General features: G+C 36.9%; 1 protein-coding gene across 2 annotated transcripts in view; it reads right to left on the bottom strand.

The window, feature by feature from the left end:
• The window catches only part of Hmx (H6 family homeobox), a 172,689-nt gene that overhangs the window by 23,831 nt on the left and 127,268 nt on the right, over positions 1 to 21,590 (bottom strand). For both annotated transcript variants that reach the window (XM_083127523.1, XM_083127524.1), the window contains one exon: positions 3,553 to 3,734. In XM_083127523.1, the coding sequence (XP_082983649.1) occupies positions 3,553 to 3,734 (182 nt within the window). The remainder of the gene's footprint in view (positions 1 to 3,552; positions 3,735 to 21,590) is intronic.

Genomic DNA, 21,590 nt, shown 5'->3' with positions numbered 1-21,590 from the left:
AATTCAAGTAGATTTGATAACTGCAACATCAAGAACATATATCTTAAAAATGGCAGAAATGAGGTCTTTCCTAGAGAAAATTACAATTTAGACATGTCCAAGGATGATTTCCTTAAATTATATGAGGCTTTTTCGGCTTTCAAGAGGGTCACTACAGGCAATACTGACATGTATTACACACCAGATGAATTCAAGACACAGAGACCCATGTTTGTAATTAACACTTCAAAAAGAAAACAGGTTGTGGTTAATGACAGAACAAACATTAAAATTATCTGTGAATTCCATGAGGCATTACCTGAAGACACCATATGTAGCGTTATTCTCATAGGTGAAAAATCATATGTTTATGATGTAAGAAATGAGCGGGTCACAGAGCAGTTCTAGAAGTCTGATTCAAACACAGAAGCCCCTTGATTACAAAGCAATAATACCAACATTTTGCTGTCAGAGAGGCCCCAGACACTCTACCAGCTTTGAAACCTCAACTGTATTATCAGCTAGCAGTGAATATCTTATGTGTGGGCAGTTGTATATATTTCAATCTTATATCAGGACTCGAACCCAGAGCCCCTGATTACAATGCAACAATATTAACACTTCTCAATATGGAATATGCCCACATTTTACTGGGTTCTGAGACCCTTATACAGACAAAATTGGATTTTGAACTGTGATAATATTCTCCCAAGTCTTGCCTAGGCTCATATTATCAGAATAGAATTGCTTTTAGCATGAGGGGGGGTCAGTTCATTGCCACTGTGTGAAAATCTCAATAATCTTTGTTACACTTTTACATGTTGCAGACATGTTACACTTTTTCCCCTGTCGCACAGAAAGATTAATGGCCCCTTCAGTGAATCGTACAGAAAAATCATTAATGCCCCCTTCTAGCGTGTAGATTTTATCTCTTGCGTGCCGGCAAGGCATGGAGGCAAAACATTAGTCTTTTAATAGATTCATGCATTTCCGAGCTATAATTGCCTACCCCAAGCAATAGAATTGATCAGATATTGGAAAAAAAGCAGGCAACAGCTCAAATTTGTATATTAAATTAGATCTGTAAGTTATAGAGCATAGAAATATTGCCAAAAAAGCTATATTTTTGACAAGTTTATAAACAACAATCACACAGATATAGCTTTTATACACATGGCCGAATCTGTCTGAGCAGAGGAGGGAGGGGGGTTTCAGATTTGGGGGCTATCAACTAGCAGTAATTATTCTCAAAATCTCACTTGTGGACATATTATTTTGCCACATGTATTTCAATCTATCAGGACTCGAACCCCGAGCCTTTTGTTTACAAGACAACAATATTATCATTTTGCCATCAGGGGAGGCTTCATATTTTATGAGGACTTAAACCCAAACCTCCACACCTGAAAAATTAAGATTTAAGCCCCTCTTGCCATTGTCTTAAGTATGGGTAAATCTATCTGTTGAGCCCTCGCCTTTTCTACACTAGAAATTCAGAATTTCTTAAAAATCAGAGCATATCACACCTGAAGAATTGGGGTACAGGCCCCATCTTGGCATTGTTTTAAGTGTAAGCAAATCTGATTGTTCAATCAAATAGCCTCGCCTTTTTTCTACACTTGTAAGTGGTCCTTGTTATAGCATTAACCCCACTACTTCAGATTATTAAAAAGTATATATAAAAATGGAATCATTTAGTGTTCAAGTTTTAAAAAATGTTTCTTTTTTATTCGTCTTGTTTGTGTAGTGTTGAAAAATCCTGTTTTAAACGTTATGAGTATATTTGAACACTGTTGGCTGCAATGTAATCTGTATATGGTACATAATAGAACACCCTTTATAAATGGAAGATTGACAATTAAAACGTTTTCCGCACTATTACGGAACATTAATACTGTATATTGTGGAAATATACAAATACTATTTATCATTTGTACCCTCGCTACATATACCCCACTTTAAACAAACAATACTCACACTACAGCATTAACACAGTAACGTAACAAGTGAGCGATGGGGAAATGTAGAAGCATGACGATACGTGAGTATCACATCGACACAAACACCACAAAAAGGGGCTTTTTTTACGTTTAACGAAGGGAGGTTCGTTTTTCATTATCTGGCAACTCTGGCCTTTCGCCAAAGTGAGCTTTGGTTTTTCCGAAACCGCTACTCGTTCAACCAGATATCGGTTGTATTTTATTCGGTCCTGTGTTTATTTCACGGTATTTAGACCCCCCCCCCCCCCAATCCCCAACAGTGCACTTTAATCTTGCTATTTTGGATCTGTGGTGCTTTTTTTAAAATTCTAATCAGTTTCCTGTTAATGTGAGTGGAGTTTTACCGCTTGTTAAATGAAACGAATTTTCTTGCTTCGCTAAACTGAAATTGGCATCGGCAATATATATTGCCTTCATGAGTATCACTTTGGTTTGGAATCGATAGCAAACCTCCGCCCCCATTCGCGCTTTACATCCACCAATCTCCGCCTCACTCACCTTCGGTCATGTGCTACATGAAAAGCAATATTTTTTGTATGGACGACCAAGTTTTCCATAAATTTCCTGGTTTGGGGTTTAAAGTCAATCCTGGAATCTTGCGAGATTCATTGAACAGAGGAATTTTGGTTTACTTTCAAAAGCGCCTAGCCCGAAAAAAGAAGGGTTTCAATCAAGACAACCACAAATGACATACCGCAATGATGTCATTTCTTGGATATCCATATATATTATCTTCGCTTTTCCAATTACATTTTTTCTTGTTTAGGGCACTAGTGTAACTGTCTTGTTTGCTTTTGATACCTATTGTGAGAGAAGAATATTGAAAATTCCGACATGTAATACTGAGTACGACGAAGATGTTAAGTAGCGCCGCCACCGTCTAAGTATGAAACTAACCACTGAAAGTTGGCAAGAAAGGTCACAATGAAGACGTACAACAATTGTATGTAAGTGACGACAAAGGCTTGTCGAAATTAATCGGTTTCAAAGAATATAGTTGTTGATAAAGTGGATCTATAAAACTAATGTTTCATAATTCACCAATATGTTCATGTGATCGAACTGTGGACTTAAATCACATTTCTTCTAACTATTCTGCAGAAAGAGATTAAAACTGTAATAAGCTGATAAAAAATCAAATTCAATTTAGATAATTTATTTCACGAATCTTACATCCACATTGGTTACTAATGTTGCTCAGATTCTATGTGATAATTTTGTAATCAAGGGGTCCAGGGTTTGATACCCGCTGAAGGCACATTGCATAGTGGTTCGGATCCCAATTTATATTGAAAGTCTAGTCCCGATTAGCCTATATGTGCATGAAGTGGACTTAACAAATTCCATGTGATATGTAATTGAGAATGTTTTAACAGAAATGTTTCATATTTAGATGTTTTTCTGTAAAATTTTGTTAGTAAAACCACACCTTTATCTGTGGTAAAACAAAGTTTATCTCTTGTTCAATATACATGTTGTAACATGTTAAAAGATTTCTGGGAAAAATAGCTGTTACTGTAATCCAAAGAAGAAATATATGAATAAATTCGTTACTACCAAAGTTATCACTTACCGGTTGGGCTAGGCCTGTCGAGCCTAGTTGCTGTTGCAGAGTCTGTAGTAGTAGTAAGCGCCGCGTGTGGATGTACTCTAGCCGCCCACGTCGAGTACCAAGGACTGGGTTTGTCAGGATACACAGCTACAAACGGACTTCGACCTGCCGCCAAGGCGCCGAAATGTGTCATTAGACCTAACCTGCAAGCGGAAAAACAGAATTCTTAGTATAGATCTAGCTATTGCTATTCAATATGAATAAGGCTAAGTGGTATTCACTTCTCGAATATATATATATGGGGCTTCAGAATCTTTCTCTTTTTATATTTAGATATGTACGGTATACTTAAGAAATCGTACCTGTTGTTGGAACTGAATCGTACAGAACAGCGTTGCCTTAAATATCTGGGACCCTCCTCCACGGTTTAACTCTATATTTGAAGCTCTGAGAATTAAAGTTATTCAAATACAAGTTAATACAATACTAAGGCGCACCGTAAAAAAGGGGACTGAAGAAATGACAGTATAAGACTGCATGATACAGAGACAGTCTGTCTACAATACACGTAATTTAAAAAAAAAAATCTTCGCCAATTAGCCAAAAGTGGCACAAAAAGCGAAGTAAAATGAAGAAAATCAATCAAATCAATCGAACCTTCGGGCTAAGTAAGGCTTCGCTGACTCCTGGGGAAGCATAGCGCCTTCCCTGGGAATACACGGGTCACACTGCATATGGAATTGTATGCATAGTCTTGAACCTGCAGTTGCGAGAAATAAGCCAACGATCGCTCTTGAACTTCAAGAAGCAATTCATTCATGTTTGCAACCTCTGAATCACGAACTGTCCGTTGATTATTTCCTCAGATATCAGAAATTGATCTATTCACTGCCTCAATGGGGCGCTCTTTCATCAAGGTAAGATGCGGTTCAACTAAATACAGAATGTTTCATAAATAATTGAGGAGTTACAAAAATTTATTGCAAGTAAACTATTGAACTTACGTTAATGAAACCAGTCCAGAACGATCGAAGATCGCAAACAGTTTGAGCGTGTATGCTTTGTAAAGCTGAGAGTTTATATCCCTACCGAGGGGACATTTAAATCACCCACATTACTCACAGTGTTTTATGCAATGTTTTGGTTCCTAAGATCACCGGCCCTTACACCCCGTGACTACTTTTTGTGTGGTTTCATCAAAGACAGGGTATTCGTCTCACCGATGCAGCGTATCATCGCAGCAATCGACACTATCGACAAACCCATGTTGATGCGAGTGTGGCAAGAAGTAGACTATCGTGTTGATGTGTCCCGTGTCACCCGTAGTGCACACATTGAACAGTTGTAGTTGGGAAGAAGAAGAAGAAGAAAGAAACTGAGTTCCTCGTTCGTTCTGGACTGGTTTCATGAACGTAAGTTAAATACTTTACTTGCAATACATTTTTGTAACCTATCAATTATTTATGAAACACCCGGTATTATCTTGCACCTGGTGCAGTTTTCAGTCTTTGATGACGCAGCTTGTGGACGTTTGATAAAATATCAGCCATAACGGTGGCGTTTGCCAACACTGTTGCATGAAAGTAGCAACTGCTCGTGTCGAACTAGCGTTATGATAATTCGCAATGAATTGTCATCCTTGTTTGGAAATGAACGTTGCAGGAAGACCCTGGCAGGAACCACCGCGCCTCATATTGTACAGTATTATGCCTATTGCCCTTTAAATTAGACTTCGCTGCATGAACTACGTAGGATGTTATGGGACCTGTTGAGGCTCTCGCAAAGGTGCTTCACTGCATGCGAAGATCGCGTACTGGACAGGGATAGAAAATTTTCGGTGATTATACAGGGTGAGTCATAATCTCCATACAAATTGTGAAAACGGTGACTAATGTTTATTTTTCCTTTTCAGGCAGGTGAACCAATGAAAAAGAGATGCCACTAACGAAGGAAGAACTGATTGACATCATTCTGTTGGCTGGGAGTGGTACCACCCGTCATGTAGCACGTACATTCAATGCAACCCACAGAACGCAGATAACCCATGACACCGTGGCCAAACTTATCAAGAAATTCAGAAGGACAGGAGGTTCCGTTGCTCTTTGGTCTTCCAGGCCTGCTTTCGTCGGCACAGTTTAAGTACTTGCTGGTAGTTACATTTTGGAAAACTATGTTTTCTGGATGCATTTTACAATAGAACAATTATCGCTTTCTCTTATTAAAATTATGTACTAAATTCCAAAATGCACGTATAACTCAGGAAGTAAAATCTGTGCCCCCACCCCCTTTCCTCAGGACTTCAAATGAAACCTATACACTATCCTCGGAATCTGTGGAGTATGGCCGCGCATAGCGGTAGAGTAAGGGGGGAAATCGAGTGGGCAGAGCGAAACAGTACACACTGCTGCGAAGGCTGGTAACTGCAGTCGCTTGCCCCCTCTCCAAGCAATCCTGTTTCCTCTCACGTGTTCACTGGTAAAGCCGTCTCGGGTCATTAGTTGAGCAGAGACTTGCTTTCGTTCGCTTGCTCCGGATACCCTGGACCGGGTATAGTTGTCTATTTTACTTAGGATATTTAGTATTCGCGGCAGTGAGGATAAATAACGGGAAAACTGAAACATGCCGTACCCCGGGTTAGAACCTTCGGGAACAGGTTACGTTGACAAACGCTGCTTGTATAGTATAACCTGAGATTTAGTTATTTGAAATCGCATTCTTGTGCACTTATATTAATCGTGAGCGTAACATCCTTGCAGTGAACTGAAATACAGAAATATCCAAGACCGTTTTTGGACTCGGGAAGAGAAAAAACTAACCAAGATCTGTCTGACAAACACGTTAAGCAAATCTGAGTCGTGCATAAACATTTACCCCAGCAGTGCGTATCAAAGAAAAATAACGAAGGTGTACTGATATGGAAGAAGAGGATCTTGCTGCTACCTTGCTAGTTTACTTGTTAACTTACCTTTCAACCCCCTCCTTTATGAAGCCTCTCCAGCTTAACGTCACTACTTCTTCCATACCTTTATCTCACCCTCTCTTGGTTCTCCTTTTGTCGGGACCTGGCTATTCTGCTTCATTGATCGTTTTATACGTTGCTAGTTTTCGAACGCAAGTTAAAGCAGGAACGGAAAACAGGGGAGAGGGGGAGGAGAAGACGGGAGCAGATAGCTTCTTTCATCGCATGAAATTTGCATCAACACTTAAGCGAACAAGGGGATAAGCGCAGGAGACGCATACATAATTGCTTTTACCCATCGAGACAGTTGAATGCACATTAATATTTCAGGCAGCCTATCAAACTCGCAGGAAAAGTACTCGAACGAAGAAAGGACGGAAAGAACGAAGCAAAAAAGTGAGCAGTTCCCCGAGCTCTCTTGTAAACCCCACCCGTGCCAGCCTGCTATTGGGTCATCAACAAAAATCTTCCGTTGTGTTCTCTTTTTCCGGATGTTTGTCCTAGAAGAGGAAGAAGAAGGAAGAAGTGAGGAGGGGAATGGAGGACGCTTCAAGGATTGAATGCTCACAAGGGGCTGCCCTCTTTTTTTTTTTCCTCTTTCCAACATGGCTGCCACGCTTTTGCTCCTCTGATTACACGGTACCAGATTGTCCAATTACTACGCCCTTTGTGAGCAGGCAGGGAAGAACAGTGTGGAGCTTCATGCAGCGGAAAATCACTAAAACTAAAGCACATAATCACAACACTTTTCCACACTATTCTGTCTGCAGTCATATAGAGAAGCGGGTTGTACATAAAAATAAAATTTGACCTTCTAGAATTATTTAACAATCTTTGATCATTCTATTACTTACGTCTAATTACAACTGTACTATTGCATAAGAATGTGCATTCTTTCAGTAATTTAATTTTGGAGAATGGGCATAATACAGTACTACCAGTTAACGGAGTTTCACGTAGTTCGCCCCAAAAGTAACATTGTTATAGTTATTATTATACGTTACTTTCAATAGTAACTGTAAGTTACTTTCACAATTACTGTAGAACATGTTTTATGCATGAATTCCAAGAAGCTGCTTTTTCCCACTAATGACCATAAAAATGAGCATTCATTTTCATTCAATTATATTTAACCTCATATTTATACTAAATAAAAATATAGAAAAATCCCCGTATTTGAAAATGAAGATGAACAATTCATATCTTTTTCCTTCTTTCCTTTTTAACATTGATTGACTGATTGATTGATTTAGTTTATTTTACTTCGCGTTTTGTGCCTCTTGGCTAATTTGCGAAGATGGGGATGAGTGATGAAATGATGAAATTGATGAATGGACATTCACAAACAACCAAGCCCGACCGGGATTCGAACCCGGGACCCTTTTTCCTTTTTAACAAACCGTAATTTTGTTAACTGTTGTTGAACCAAAAAGGTGTAGCATGTCCAGGTTGGTTATGTGAGATTACTATATATTACTCATCATGTCCTATTCGGCCTGCATGGTGGAGTGGTTGACATTGGCACAGCGCGCTACTACGTAAGGGATCCCAGGTTCGAATCGCAGCCTGGGCATGGGTGTTCTTTGTGAGTGTCCTATTCTCAATTTCATCATATCAACACTCGTCTTCGTCTTTGCGATTTGCCAAAAGTGGCAGAAAAGCGAAGTAAAATAAACCAAATCGAACAATCAATCATCATGTCCTTACACGTTCTAACATGTATCTATACACTTGCGGCACATACAATGGTGATTCTGACGATGAAAATGCAACATTTTTCTCACAACTTCAATAAATCAACCCGAAGTTCTTCACGCTACCTTTAATTTGACTTAAAAACTAGGAAATCATAAAGATTGCACTGATATACGGTCAACAAGCAAGATTTTTTTTTCCTAAGTGTACTTTTCATGAAAATATATATGCTTCAGTGGTTCCCAAACTTTTTCGTTTCACGGTGCCCTTAGTGTTCCAAGATTTATCTACGGCACCCAAGTCAGAATGTAAGCCTATCTAACACTTTCAACGCTCTCTTAGTGTGGCTAGGTTCCTTGCCTTAGGTTAAAAAATAAACACATATTTCAAATTCAGAAACGTTTTATGTGTATGTGTGTAGGGCCTGCCTGATGGAGCAGTGGTATCATCGTCGCCTTGTAGTCAAGGGGTCCCGGATTCGATACCCGGTGGAGGCAGAAGTGGTTCGGATCCCACTCTAAACTGTATAATCCCGATTAGCCTTAGTATGCAAAAAGCGGACTTAAAACACCAAATCAACCAACCAACGTTTTATGTGTAAAAAGTTCTAAAACCGTGTGTTGAGTAACAAGTAAGTGTCATTTCAGTGAAAATATTGGAACATTTCGTGGCGCCCCTGCACTTTGGGAACCATTGCTTTAAGCAATAATTTTAACACAAGAATTGGACAATAAAATAAAATTTATCGTGTGTATCGTTTATTGCTTTACTTTACTGTCAAACTGTTAAAATGGTAGAGCTGAAGGAAATAATTTTTGCTGGGTTTCAAACTTCTAATAGAACATGGTGCCTTGAAATCGAGGGATCCCGTGTTCCATTCCCGGTTGAGGCACCCTGCATGAAAATAAAGGATGTGTCCGAAAGCGATGATAATCGGTTTTACATAATTTCTCTTCCACAAGGCAAACATTTCCCTTTTCATAAAAATAACTTCTCCTTACAATGCACAGATATTATTTATTAGTTAATAATTATGTTAAATACTAAGATGAAATTAAAAGAATTAAAATACAGGTTAGTATCAGAAAATTTAAATTTTTTACTGCAATATTACAACTGCATCTTTTAATGATAATTGTGACCAAGCTATTTTAGTGCTAAGAAAATCTCTAATCCGCCTTTTATTGTTGAGAAAACCTCTGTATTCTTTTTCAGTTTTGTCCAAACAACTATTCCATGAAATAGAAGAAGTGTACATAATTTTGCAAATAATTCACACAATAGTCTGTGTGACTTTCCTTTTAGTTTATCAATCTACTAAAACTGCTAGCTTCCACATAAAAACCACAAAAATAGAACTCCCCAAGTCCCGAAGTTCTAGAACGCAATCATTTGAAGAAATACAAGGGGAACTCTTATTTTTTGAAACTTCTAACCCGATGCATTTGTATTGTAATAATAATAACCCGTGGCGTAACAGCCGTGAGGGCCAGTGCCTATGCCGGCGTCACTCCCACCAGAGGTGGGTGATAAATTCAACCTGTTATTTAATGTGTCAATGAAAAATTAAGCGTTGCGATGAATCAAGAGATTCAATGGATTTTTTTTTGTACCTCAATCATATTTATTGAATTTTCTTGCATTTGTCCGTTTTATTGCATCATTAGTTCGTATGACTTATTTATTTTCTATGCATTTTTATGTTGTTCTTGTTAATTTGTTGCTAAAGATATGAAAAATCTCTCCCTTCACCGAAAGTTGAAAATCTTCCCGATGGCGCAGTGGTAGCGTCATCGCCTTGTAATCAAGGGGTTCCGGGTTCGATACCCGGTGGAGGCGCATAGTGGTTCGGATCCCACTTTAAACTGTAGGTCCAGTCCCAATTAGCCTCACTGTGCATAAAGTGGACTTAAAACAACAATTCAATCAATCGAAAGTTGAAAATGACTAACATTTAATGCATTCTACAATATACAACTTTATTTGTATTATTTAAAAAGGGAAATATTATTCAAAACACGAGGACATGAGAAATCAAAATAAGCAGTTTCGTCTGGAAGTAAGTTTATACTTTAGCCGGTTGATTAATAATATTTTGAAAACGGATCATTTTAGAACATATTCAACACCTAATGCAATCAAACGCTTGCTTGATGCTGCTGTAACAGCTTGTGTACACGCGTCAACGAATGCGTTTACTTTTCGCCGTGACAGCATTATAAACAAACATTGCACCCCACATCCATCGGCCATATTGCTAGCGACACTAGCGCTACAGTGGCAGGTAACTAAAAGAAAACTCCAGCAGAATAAGCTCCACTGAAGTGGCAGAAAGGAAAGGCGCCAACAGTTTTCTGCAATCGATGAAGTCGAATGTATTTTCAAAGAGGAGGACACCAATTTCAACCACCATAGCAAAAAGTCTTAATTCATCCATCCCGTGGTGATTTGATCTCTGAACTTGACGGAAAACATCATTGGCAATCCGCTTCTAAAAGAAACATTTCCTTCAATGTGTTTGACTAATTAATCAGATTTTTCTTGCCTTTTGAACGGAACCACCGGATTAAAAGACATTCATTTAGAGCTAATTACGTCGCATCGATGTCAAATGAGTGTGAATTGACTCCTGCATCTCGAACGTAAGATGAAAGATTAGGACGTGCAAATGAAGGCTCAAAGAGAAGGGATATGAAAGATGAGAACGGTTAGATTTAAAGACTATTATAGGATTGGAGCTTATGTATTATATAAGTTTTGTTATTAATCGAGACAGAAATACGAAATGAAGATCACCCACGTTATAAATGTCAACCACCTTAAAATACACATTGCAGATCGGTCAATGGAATGTTGCTTTTTAAGAGTAACTCTTTTGAAGAACTGCTATTGAAATGTATATGCAGCAAATTTCAACATTTGTAATATTATTACCAGGACTTGGAAGTTGATAAACAGCCATCCTTTTATTTCGGAACCTTAAAGCATACAGCAATCAAATGTTGTTTTTATTTTGCAAGTTTGTGCCTTTTTGTCATTTTTCTGTTGTTTTGCAGTTCTTTACTGAATTTATTTTGTTACTTTTGAGGTTTCTTAACTGAATTTGCACCTTCACGTTTGTGTTGTCCATTTCAGTCGTATTTGCTTCTCCCAAAATTTCACTGGCTCAGGTACAGAGTGTGAAGGCAGAGAGGAAGGCATCGAATATTATAAACCACCTATATCATCCTGTTATGCCGAATGTTTCAAGTACGTAAATAAGTAATTTTACTTTCTCGTCATTCATGTAAAGTTCAAGCTTACATTTTTATATCTAAATAAACTTTATTGTTCTTTTTTTCTGAGTTAGGTCTCTTTTGGTTATCCGAGCCATAATTATTACCTAACTTGGTATACTTAAGTTGTTCTCTGCAGATTTCACAATATAGTCGATGGAATGTATAAGTTAATGTTTCATGCACCATCACTTCTATGAGGCGGGTAGATTTCTAACGACCTACAGTTAGTCCGTACTTTTAAACGGTATACTTTGGCACTTTTCGGAATTTCGAGGCGTTCTTCGGATATTCTGCCGGATCATTGCTCTTCCTTGTCACTTCCAGCTTCGGCGGAATTCAATCCTCGAACTTGCACGAGAAGTTGCGAAAAAATCCGAAGTAGTCTGAAAATGTAAGCATTGTTTAGATTGTGCTATGACAAGAAAGATGCTTGGAAGTTTTAACTATGTGTTACTCAAAGAGTTTCTTCACTGAGAAACGAAAATGTGCGTCTGTAATGAAATTTACTGTCAATAACTCTTTTTAAGTGTTGAAGAAATACGTAGTTTTTCAACGCAAAATTCCTAAATGGCGAATCGCGGTTTTCCTCGACGTAATTTTTACAGTACAGACAGTAATGTTGTATAGTGTATGGTGAAGCTATCAGAGAACCGTCATGATAACACATGTCCCGTCTCTCCTCTCCCATCACACACACACACAATCCATGATTGAAAGACCACTTCTTTCACATGTGATTGGGCGCCATGCGGATGAATTCAACGCTTCAATTGGTGCATTCATCGAAGGTGACGAGTCAATGGAAATGGTTTGAAGCTAAACAAAAGCTGCCGCGGACTTCTGTTCCAAACGATCCACACCACAATGGTCGCAGCTGGAAATTGATTGAGCGTCAGCGATAGCTCACCGGTTGGCTATGATAATGGCTGTCGATTTTCCCTTGCTAATTAGGACTGGGCAGACACTGGCCGCGAATGCTACGTTACTCAACGCCAAGCTGTTACGAGCTTTTTAATATCTACGTTGTTACAATACATTTGTTGTAATTATCGATATCGACATTTAAAGTATGAGAAGATGAGAAAATTGTACTCTCTGAGCTGTGCAAGTTCTATATTAGTTTCGCGCCTCTAACAGGCAATAGCCACTTGATTGATTGATTTGTTTTATTTTACTTCGCCACTGCAGAAAAGCGAAGTGAAATAAAACAAAACAATCAAATAACCTCAGTAGAGTTACTCACACATTAAAATATAATATCGCAGCAGTCAGGCGTTTGAAATTAGAGGAATGAATAAACAATGGTGATTTTTCAAAAAACTTACTTTTGAGACAGGTCTTTTTCTTTCACCTATGTCATGTTGTTAGTATTTAAATACTTTTGAATCTATAGTATTGCTGAGCTTCCCCAATCGCGTAGTGATAAAGATATTTCCTCATAATCAAGGGGTCCCGGGTTTGATACCCGGTGGAGGCACATGGCAGTGGTTCGGATCCCTGTAGGTCCAGTCCCGATTAGCCTTTCTGTGCATAAAGTGCACTTAAACAACAAATAAATCAATCAACAATGTAGTATTGCTTTCCAACATTTTGTTTATATACATATTCAAGAGTTTGTCATTATATTTTGTGCAAAGATAGGCCTATCTGAAACATCGGAAAATATTCAGGCTTTCCCTGGACTTAACAGACACACTACCGACATTGCTTTCATGCCAGGGCTTTAAATACAGTGCTTGTTCTGAAATATATCAATGTGGTAGGTCCTTAGAAAGAAGCCGTAAAAAATATTGCTCGAATTCTGGCAACACTGTTTCTTCAGTCAAATCTTCCCCTCCTCCAGTCTTCGCCCCCAAGGCAAGACCAACTGAACGTGGTTGGTATAAGGTAATCAAAACAACCCTGAAGCTTATGTTTCTTTCCAGTACCTGCAGCCACGTAATTAATCTTCAACAGATCTCCCTACTAATGATTTAAGTCCTCTGATTCCACCTCCCCCCCTGCGGGGAGGGAAAGATAAACCGTCTCGGATCCCGCAGCAAGTGAAACAACGCGGAAAGCGATACGTTTTCTCAGGTTGCCGATGACAAATATTTTTGCAAAGCTGGGAAACACGCAAAAAAAAATGAGAGAGAGATTTTGTGACGGGTTGATTTTAAAGCGGAACTCACCCCCATTTGATGTGTTTTGAAAAAGATGGCCTTTTTTCGTAAATACGGGCGATCAATAGTGCACAGCCCTTGCACGTTTATATCAGGCAGACATGGGAAAGCAACGGCGAAACAAAACACATCGCAGTTTAGGCAGCAAAATAACGGATCATGCAAAATTGACGCCGTGAAATTTTGTAGGGTGAGCGTTTCCAAATGCTGTTTATTTACCGTCCTGTTCGCGGGTGTTGTTTTGTGAGTAGCCCGTCATCAATCTCATCCAATTAACATTTATCATAATCGTCGCGTTGAGCCAAAAGCGTCTCAAAAGTGAAGTGACACGAATTACTAAAGTATCCAAAATTCACCTTGCATCGTGATCATCGCAATTTACCTCTAGAGGCGGAAAAGTGGGGTAAAATAACCAAAAAAACATATAAATACAGCATTGACAAGGTATCTTGAAAACTGTAAATAGTGCATGACTTGAGTAACAACAAAATGCCAATACTTTATATTTTTTTAAAAAAAATGGTCTACAATTGGGGATAAATTTTGCTAGAGTGCAGGTTAATGTAGATTACAGTTTAAGCAGATATAGACTAATCGGGCATAAACCTAGTTTAGATAGGATCAATTAAGGTCAAGCAAATAGAACAATGTGTGTGAATTTACAGCTTTCCATTCGTTAAGACTCAATATTCACTTAATTATGCACACCAAGTCCACGGAACTTTTTCAGGATTTCTGACTCGAAAATAAATCCGCGTTTTTAGCAATTAAATATGGTAAACACATTTTCCAGCATTGCGACTCTGTCTGACCAATGCCTTCTTATATAACAAGGCCGGTGCAAAGACTTTCGAAACGTCATCATTGCTAGGTCGTGTGATGCAACATGTCCGCCGTCCCTGATAGCGTAACGCCGTCACTTTTGTAATCAAGGGGTCCCGTTGGAAGCACTGTACAGGGATAGTCAGTATTACATTTTATTTTGCGAGCCAAGGATAGGAACAAACTTGTAATCTCCAGAAATAAAATGCTAGTTTTGTTATGCCAGCTGTTTCGTTATTTTGCAAAAGGAATATGATACTGCTTACCTAGTGAAAGTGAAAGCCACTGCAGACATTTTGTAAAAATATTGTCATAGTTTGCGAAAGTAATAACTAGTATATTATACAGACGGATACACTAATCGGTACGTACCATGTTTAAAAAATCAACACTAATTAGTGCACTGTGTAATTTATAATTTCCACACATCAAATGCCTTGTCCAAGTTACAAATTGTCTGCATTGTGTGCACAGTGATTCGGATGTCACTTTAAACTGTAGGCCCAGTCCGGATTGGCCTATCTGAGCAAAAAGTAAACTCAAAACAAACTTAGACAGTCGAAAATAATGTGTCAAATAGTCGGAAACATGCCGTAATTTCAATTGAAGGTAGTATTCCTAGTGTGTGTGAATCAAGTTCTAATAACTGCGATATGTGTGGTTGTGATTCATGACTTATCAATGATGGCCATGGGTCGTGGGACTCGACCCACCCAATAATTTGTCTGTTATTGTATTTCATTTTAGAAATAAAATTCCCGCGCTTAAAAAATATATATTTCGTCATTATACACTTAAGAAATTATCACAAGTTAATTACTGACTGTTAACAAAAAATTTCGTAAAAATAAGTTACAACTCCAATATTTTACCGTGTCCTATATTATTTACACTATTGTTATTGGGAAAGTAAGGTAAAGTCTTATAACCAGGGTGAGGATTGATAGGCACTAAAAACTCAAAATAGGCAGCAAAAAAGCACAGAAAAATGTAAAATATGCACTGAAATTGATAAACATCGATAGATTTTCTCGGACTAGGCTCTTAGAAAACAGCTATCTTCGAAATAGGCACTTATGGATAAAATAGGTAAAAACAGTCCCTAAAGAATAAATGTAGAATAGAATAGAATAGAATTTATTTCCAGTATGAGCCGTTACAGCTATACATACCATACAAGTGCAAAATTTTCGTGTACTTTCCCTACACCCTTCCTCCTTTTAGTCTGCTTCCACCTTCACCATTGCTTGGGAGTTCACAAACAAATGTATCTCTCCATTTATGACATACATTATTGCATTCTATAAGACGTTCTTGAGTTCAACCCATCCAATGTTTTTCAAAAGTTGGCGTCACTGGTGATGACGTTGCATGTACACACAAGAGTCTCTGCACAGGCCTTGTTATAAGAAGGCATTGGTCCGACCTAAGTATAGAAAAGAAGACGGTAGGGAGTAACACGCACTAAATGGGTCGTGAAAGACCTGGGCAAGCACAATACTGATAAGATCTTGACCATCTGTCAGCTATTTTGCGACGTGTGCTCGTTCGAACCAACTACTAATTATACTTATCCGGTTACTCTTGCACGCAGGACTCTTATAAAAACATGACATAAAAGGGCACATGTTCAGTTATACAATATTATTTTAAGCTATTAACATGTCAGGATGGGCATGACGCTATAATTACGTGCTGAATCGGCCTTTAAACATAACTTCCCTTTAGGAAGGGGAACCATTTTGTTTAAGCGAGAAGAAAATGGCTGTGCAAGATAGAGGTGACTGATTAATTTCTTGGTGGATTGCGGTAATTAGGGAGTTTCTGGGTGGGATGTGATGAAGAGGCTTTGGTGCATAATTATATAATTTGAAAAATTAATTAAGGGTTGATGCCATTTAATTCCAAGGGCTATTATCCATATGTTAGTTGTGAAAAGTTCGCGTAATGGGTGTGGGTGGGAAAAATGCTGCGGAAAGAGAAAGGGACGGTAATATACAATCGGATTTGTAGGTAATTGGTCTTACGTCCTACTTTTCAAGGATACGAACAAAGTTATATTTCTCCAGAAATAAAACTAAAGTTTTGTTATGACAGTTTGTTTCGTTATTGTGCAAACTGGAAGCCACTGCGACTGCAGGCATTTTGTAAGAATGTTTATAAAGTTGGCGAAAGTAATAAATATGTACATTACAGATGGATAAGTTATAAAATACAATGTAAAGTAAATAAAGACTTATTTGTCACAATTAAAGACTATCGAATGCCGTGCCCAATTATAAATTGTCTCAGGATTCTCGTGATAACTTTTTCGACTAGAGAGATACAATTATGAGGTGATCTTTTTGGAAGACACTACAAATGTCCAACTTCTCTTCCATGCGGTTCGTAAGGAAAACTGCATTCTCCCAGGTTAACCTGGACCAAGGATAATCTTCTGTGGGGGGATCAGTTAGCCCTGTACGCTCTTCAACAGATTCTGCTTAATATCATTGGCATATACGTACATGCATATTTGGACATTTCTGCATTATTGGTCACATATTTTTTTCAGGATACAAGAACTTCCTTTTACAGTTTTCGAAGTGAATTAAAATTTCTCGTCTTGTGTCTATCGAAGAAGAAGCTTTTCTAGGTAGTTAGTTGGCTGTCATTTACGTTCAGAAAATTACCTCAAAGCAGTTATTGTAAACACAACTCAAGGCTCAAAAACAATACTAACAAGAAATATGTGAAAGTATCCCAGCATATGATGTTGATATTTCAGAGTTTTCACTAATTTTCTGACTTTTCCAAGCAAATTTAAAATACATTTCCCAAACATTTGTAGTTCTTTAACATAGACTACTAATAATGAGTGGTGCACTGAACTTTCTATTCAAGAGCATAAAGCTTATTCAGTATTGTTCAATGTAATGAACAAAAATAACCGAAAAAAGGAATTTATTTACATTTCTAAATCATACAAAAAGCTATTTTCCTCACTTTTCGAGGTTAGTGTGTACACTTATTGGGCCCAACACTATACAATTCTTTACAATTATTTTATAAATAAGACGATTCCTTTTTTTACCATTTATCAAATTTACAATTTATTAGATCATTTATAAATTGGAAATGTACCATGTTCTTTCTATTTTCTAGAGACAGTAGCCTATATTTTTAAGGAAAATTAAATGACAAAAAATTGTTTGAAAAAAGTGCATTATTTCGTGCATGTTTAAAAATACAATGATCAGATTTTTAAAGTTGTTATTTATACACATTCTTTATATTAATCCTTACACATATATTAAAGTAAGCATAAAATAAACAAAAAATAAAGTATAATATATAACGACAGGGACAACGAAAAAGATCACAAACAGGATAAATGGGATAAAGGGAGCCAGCCAGAAATTCCCTTGGGACACTTTTTAGTGGGGCAAAATAATTAATTCGTACTATTCTCTCCATTTCATAATTCAATTTAAAACGTTTTTCTGGTGCCCGTAAGCATACAACCAGAGAAATAGTTCTGGTAACGAACAATGCGGAGATATCTTGTATGAATACTTGGAACGAAATATTCGTACGAATTAGAATTGAAAGCTTTCAATGGTTACTCTTATGGTTATTCCAAACTTATTTTTAGTCCCGATTAGATCGAGCATAAAACAACTTATGTGAATAATAATAAGTTTGGAATAAACATAAAAGTAGTTTCTGTTTAAAATAGGTGACAAACAATAATTCCTCACCAGAACAAACAGGATACAATTTGTTTTGCTTATGGTAACCATAAAACTTATGTTGTCAATTCAAACCAATCAATGTTTTCTGCGTGGGCATACATTTTTAAGTCTGATCACCACTTCTGTTCAATGTTACGCCATTGGAATTCGAACCCGAACCCCTGATAACGAGGAAAGAGAATTGACCACTCGACCCAAGACCCCTGGCAATATAGTAAATTTTCATCCCTGCCAGGAATGCTATTAGCCCCCCATATACGAGTCGCAATTGTAACGCATAGGTAAATTTCCCAAATGTGAATTTGCTTAAACGTCAAACACACAATCACTGACATTATTTCGAATTATTTCAACTTATTATCAAGAAATGTTAACAACGTTTTATATATTTCTTAAGTCTGAAAATATGTGAATTCATTGGATCGATTCATCATATTGTTACCCATTCTCATCTTCGCGATTAACCAAAAGTGGCAGAAATGCGAAGTAAAACAAAACAAATCAATCAATCAATCTCAAAATTGTTAGGCTATACATACTTGCCATAATAATTGGATAAAATAGTAACATTATTTGCAATTGTCCGTGTTACTTAAGTACTAATTTTGTGAACTTTGCTTCGCCCTTGTTTTATTAGTATCTTGTGCACAAACAATATTCAATATCTACATGGAGAAAACAGAACATCCTGAAATAAATTAACAAAAATCGTTGCAAAATAATTAGCTATATTATAATTATACATTTAGCCTGTTTCTTTCTCTACGACATCCTTCTTAGTTCCCTCATTTATTTATCCTACTTTTACATGTGAATTGAATGTATTGGGATTTATATTTCACTGTTCATTTGTTTCGTGACTATTTTAAATCTACTCAATAATTATAGTGATTTGTGTTATTTCTATTCACTTTATTTTTCTTTATTTTACGTTAAAAGTCTTGATGCACATACTTCTATATTTTTGTAATCATGACTCGATGTCCACTTACAAAATCATGTTCAATAATTCGTGTAGCCACTTGATGTCTATCTCCATTTTAACTGTTTCTCCTATTATTTTTCAGTCTCATCACATTCTACATATCTATATCACTTCGTAACAATTTACTTAATAACATTATAATGACAATGAAAATAAAAATGAGGAAGCTTCTTTGCTGAGTGGTTAACATAGCTGGGGTCACATGTTCGAATTCTGGGTAAGGCACGGGTGCTTTAATGTTTTGTTCTTGTTCTTTCACTTATTTCATCACTTCACGATTCATCCTCATTTTCGCAATTACGTAGAGAGATAGATATGAAATAACCAATTATTCAAATACAACAACAATAAGCATCACCATGAGCTTATGGTAGTTAGTTCTCTGTATTTTAGCTACAGAAAATATACACAGAAAGACATGTTTGGAATTATTTGAAAACACTGATGATCCAACACATGTCTAAATATGCAGAAACGATTTTTCACAGCATCTTATAAGGTGGTTCATTTGTTTACAATCATCAAAGAAACTAAACCAAATTTTACTGGTTAACTCAAGGAGATCAGTAGATTTTTTGTGTGCAAGAACTTTTATCCTTGCTTTACGGATCTAATCACTCGTGAACTTGTGTTTTCTAATGACGTCCCTGCGCTTACACTTTCATTTACACTAATATGATAATGCTGAAGAATCAGCTGAAAAGGCTAGAGTTAAACATAGGACATAAGTTCGGTTAAAGATGACCGATAACAGTGGAAAAAAATAATAAAATCTAACATCCACATCTTACATAATATTATAAAATTCCATAATTCTTACAATAGTTTTATTACATGAATGAATACAAAACTGTCTTAAGATGACGACACACGTAGGTTTCTAATAAAACATAAAATCCATTAAGTACAACGTCCTGTAAAAACGTACGTATTCTTAAATTGTTTTGAAAGGAAAAAACAAATTTCATGAAGAGCAATTTTTTTTTACAATTAAGGATAGCCAATTGCTACGCCGATAATTATAGCCACACTATTTAATTTTGCTTAACAGAAGTCACATTATATAATGCTTACTTAATCGACTTGATTTGATCTAATAATGAACAGACTTTCTAGTACTTGTTTCGTATATTTCCTTCTAAATTCTACCTTCAAAATAATTTCTGAAATAAAAATCACCCCAAATCAATTTCTTGAAGAGTTGTCTGTATCAATTATACCGTGCATTGCGAAAATTCGATGTCTGTAATCACTGCTATTTTCACATCTTTATCATCATTTCGTTATGAATTCTTATTGCTGTGATTGTCCTACAAGATACTTGTAGAAAAAAGTAACTTATGCCTCATACTTTACGCAGTAATACAGCTCATCATGCAATATGTATAACGCTTATTTAATAATAACGAGAAAAAATTCTCATTGCAGTGTATGAATTAGATTTTTGTTTTGTGTTGGGATGCCGTCTGCTGTTGGATTCAGCCAAACAAGAAATCCATTCTCTTTTTGAGGGTAGAGAAGTGAATATTATTATTGGCTTTTTTCTTTGATTAGTTTTGGATATGAGGTAAAATGTAATGTTTCTGTGTTATTAACTATATCAACACATTATAATAACAATTCATTTTTAATCATTGATTTTCTCACACAGATATCTTCATGATTTTTTTATATATTTCAAAAATTTCTACTGTTTTTGTTCTAGAAAAACTTAGCTTATTTTTGCACAATCAACACTTAATTATATTAACAGTTGTTGCATATTTATCTGAGTTTCTTGTCTTAAAATATTAATGAATCATTCTTGATAATAAGTTGGGTACATGCCGTCAATTTCCTGATGGTGGGGAACGCCATTCGCGCCGAGGACCTTTCAAAGGACGAAACGAAACTCATTCATTCATAAGCTTAAGGTTTAAAATCTAATGGCAAAATTTGTTGCAAAAGAATTATTTATGGCGGGATTCGGCAGCGAAACCAGCAGCCTAACTTGGGGGTGGGGGAAGAACATGAATCTCAGGTTCCAGGAGGTTAACAATTATACCCGTAACTTGTAAATATTAATAAGCTGAAAATTTGGGATAAGCGAGTGATCCTCTTGCCCGTTACAAGTGAAACCTAACGGATAAAATCACTCCTGTCAGTTATGAAGATTTACTTGTATTGGCAGAGATCTATGGAGGAGGCCGGGGGGGGGGGTCTGTGGTAACCCTCCCGTTAATTTGTACCCTGGGTACCCTTTACTTTTGTATTGCAATTAATGTTCCATCGGTTACATACAGTAGGATGCGTATACAAAATTAACATCGACTTTAGCTTTTAGAGATCTTTATATGTATCAATCTATGCATAGCAACTTCAAATCCGACCAGATTAAGTGAACAGATCTGTCGAGACTGGGATAGGGGACAATTTAGGGCAACT

The sequence above is a fragment of the Lepisma saccharinum genome, chromosome 8, assembly GCF_977018435.1.
Source record: "Lepisma saccharinum chromosome 8, izLepSacc3.1, whole genome shotgun sequence".
Classification (NCBI taxonomy): Eukaryota; Metazoa; Arthropoda; class Insecta; order Zygentoma; family Lepismatidae; genus Lepisma; species Lepisma saccharinum.
Note: the sequence above shows the minus strand (reverse complement) of the source record. Positions and strands in the feature narration are given on the sequence as shown.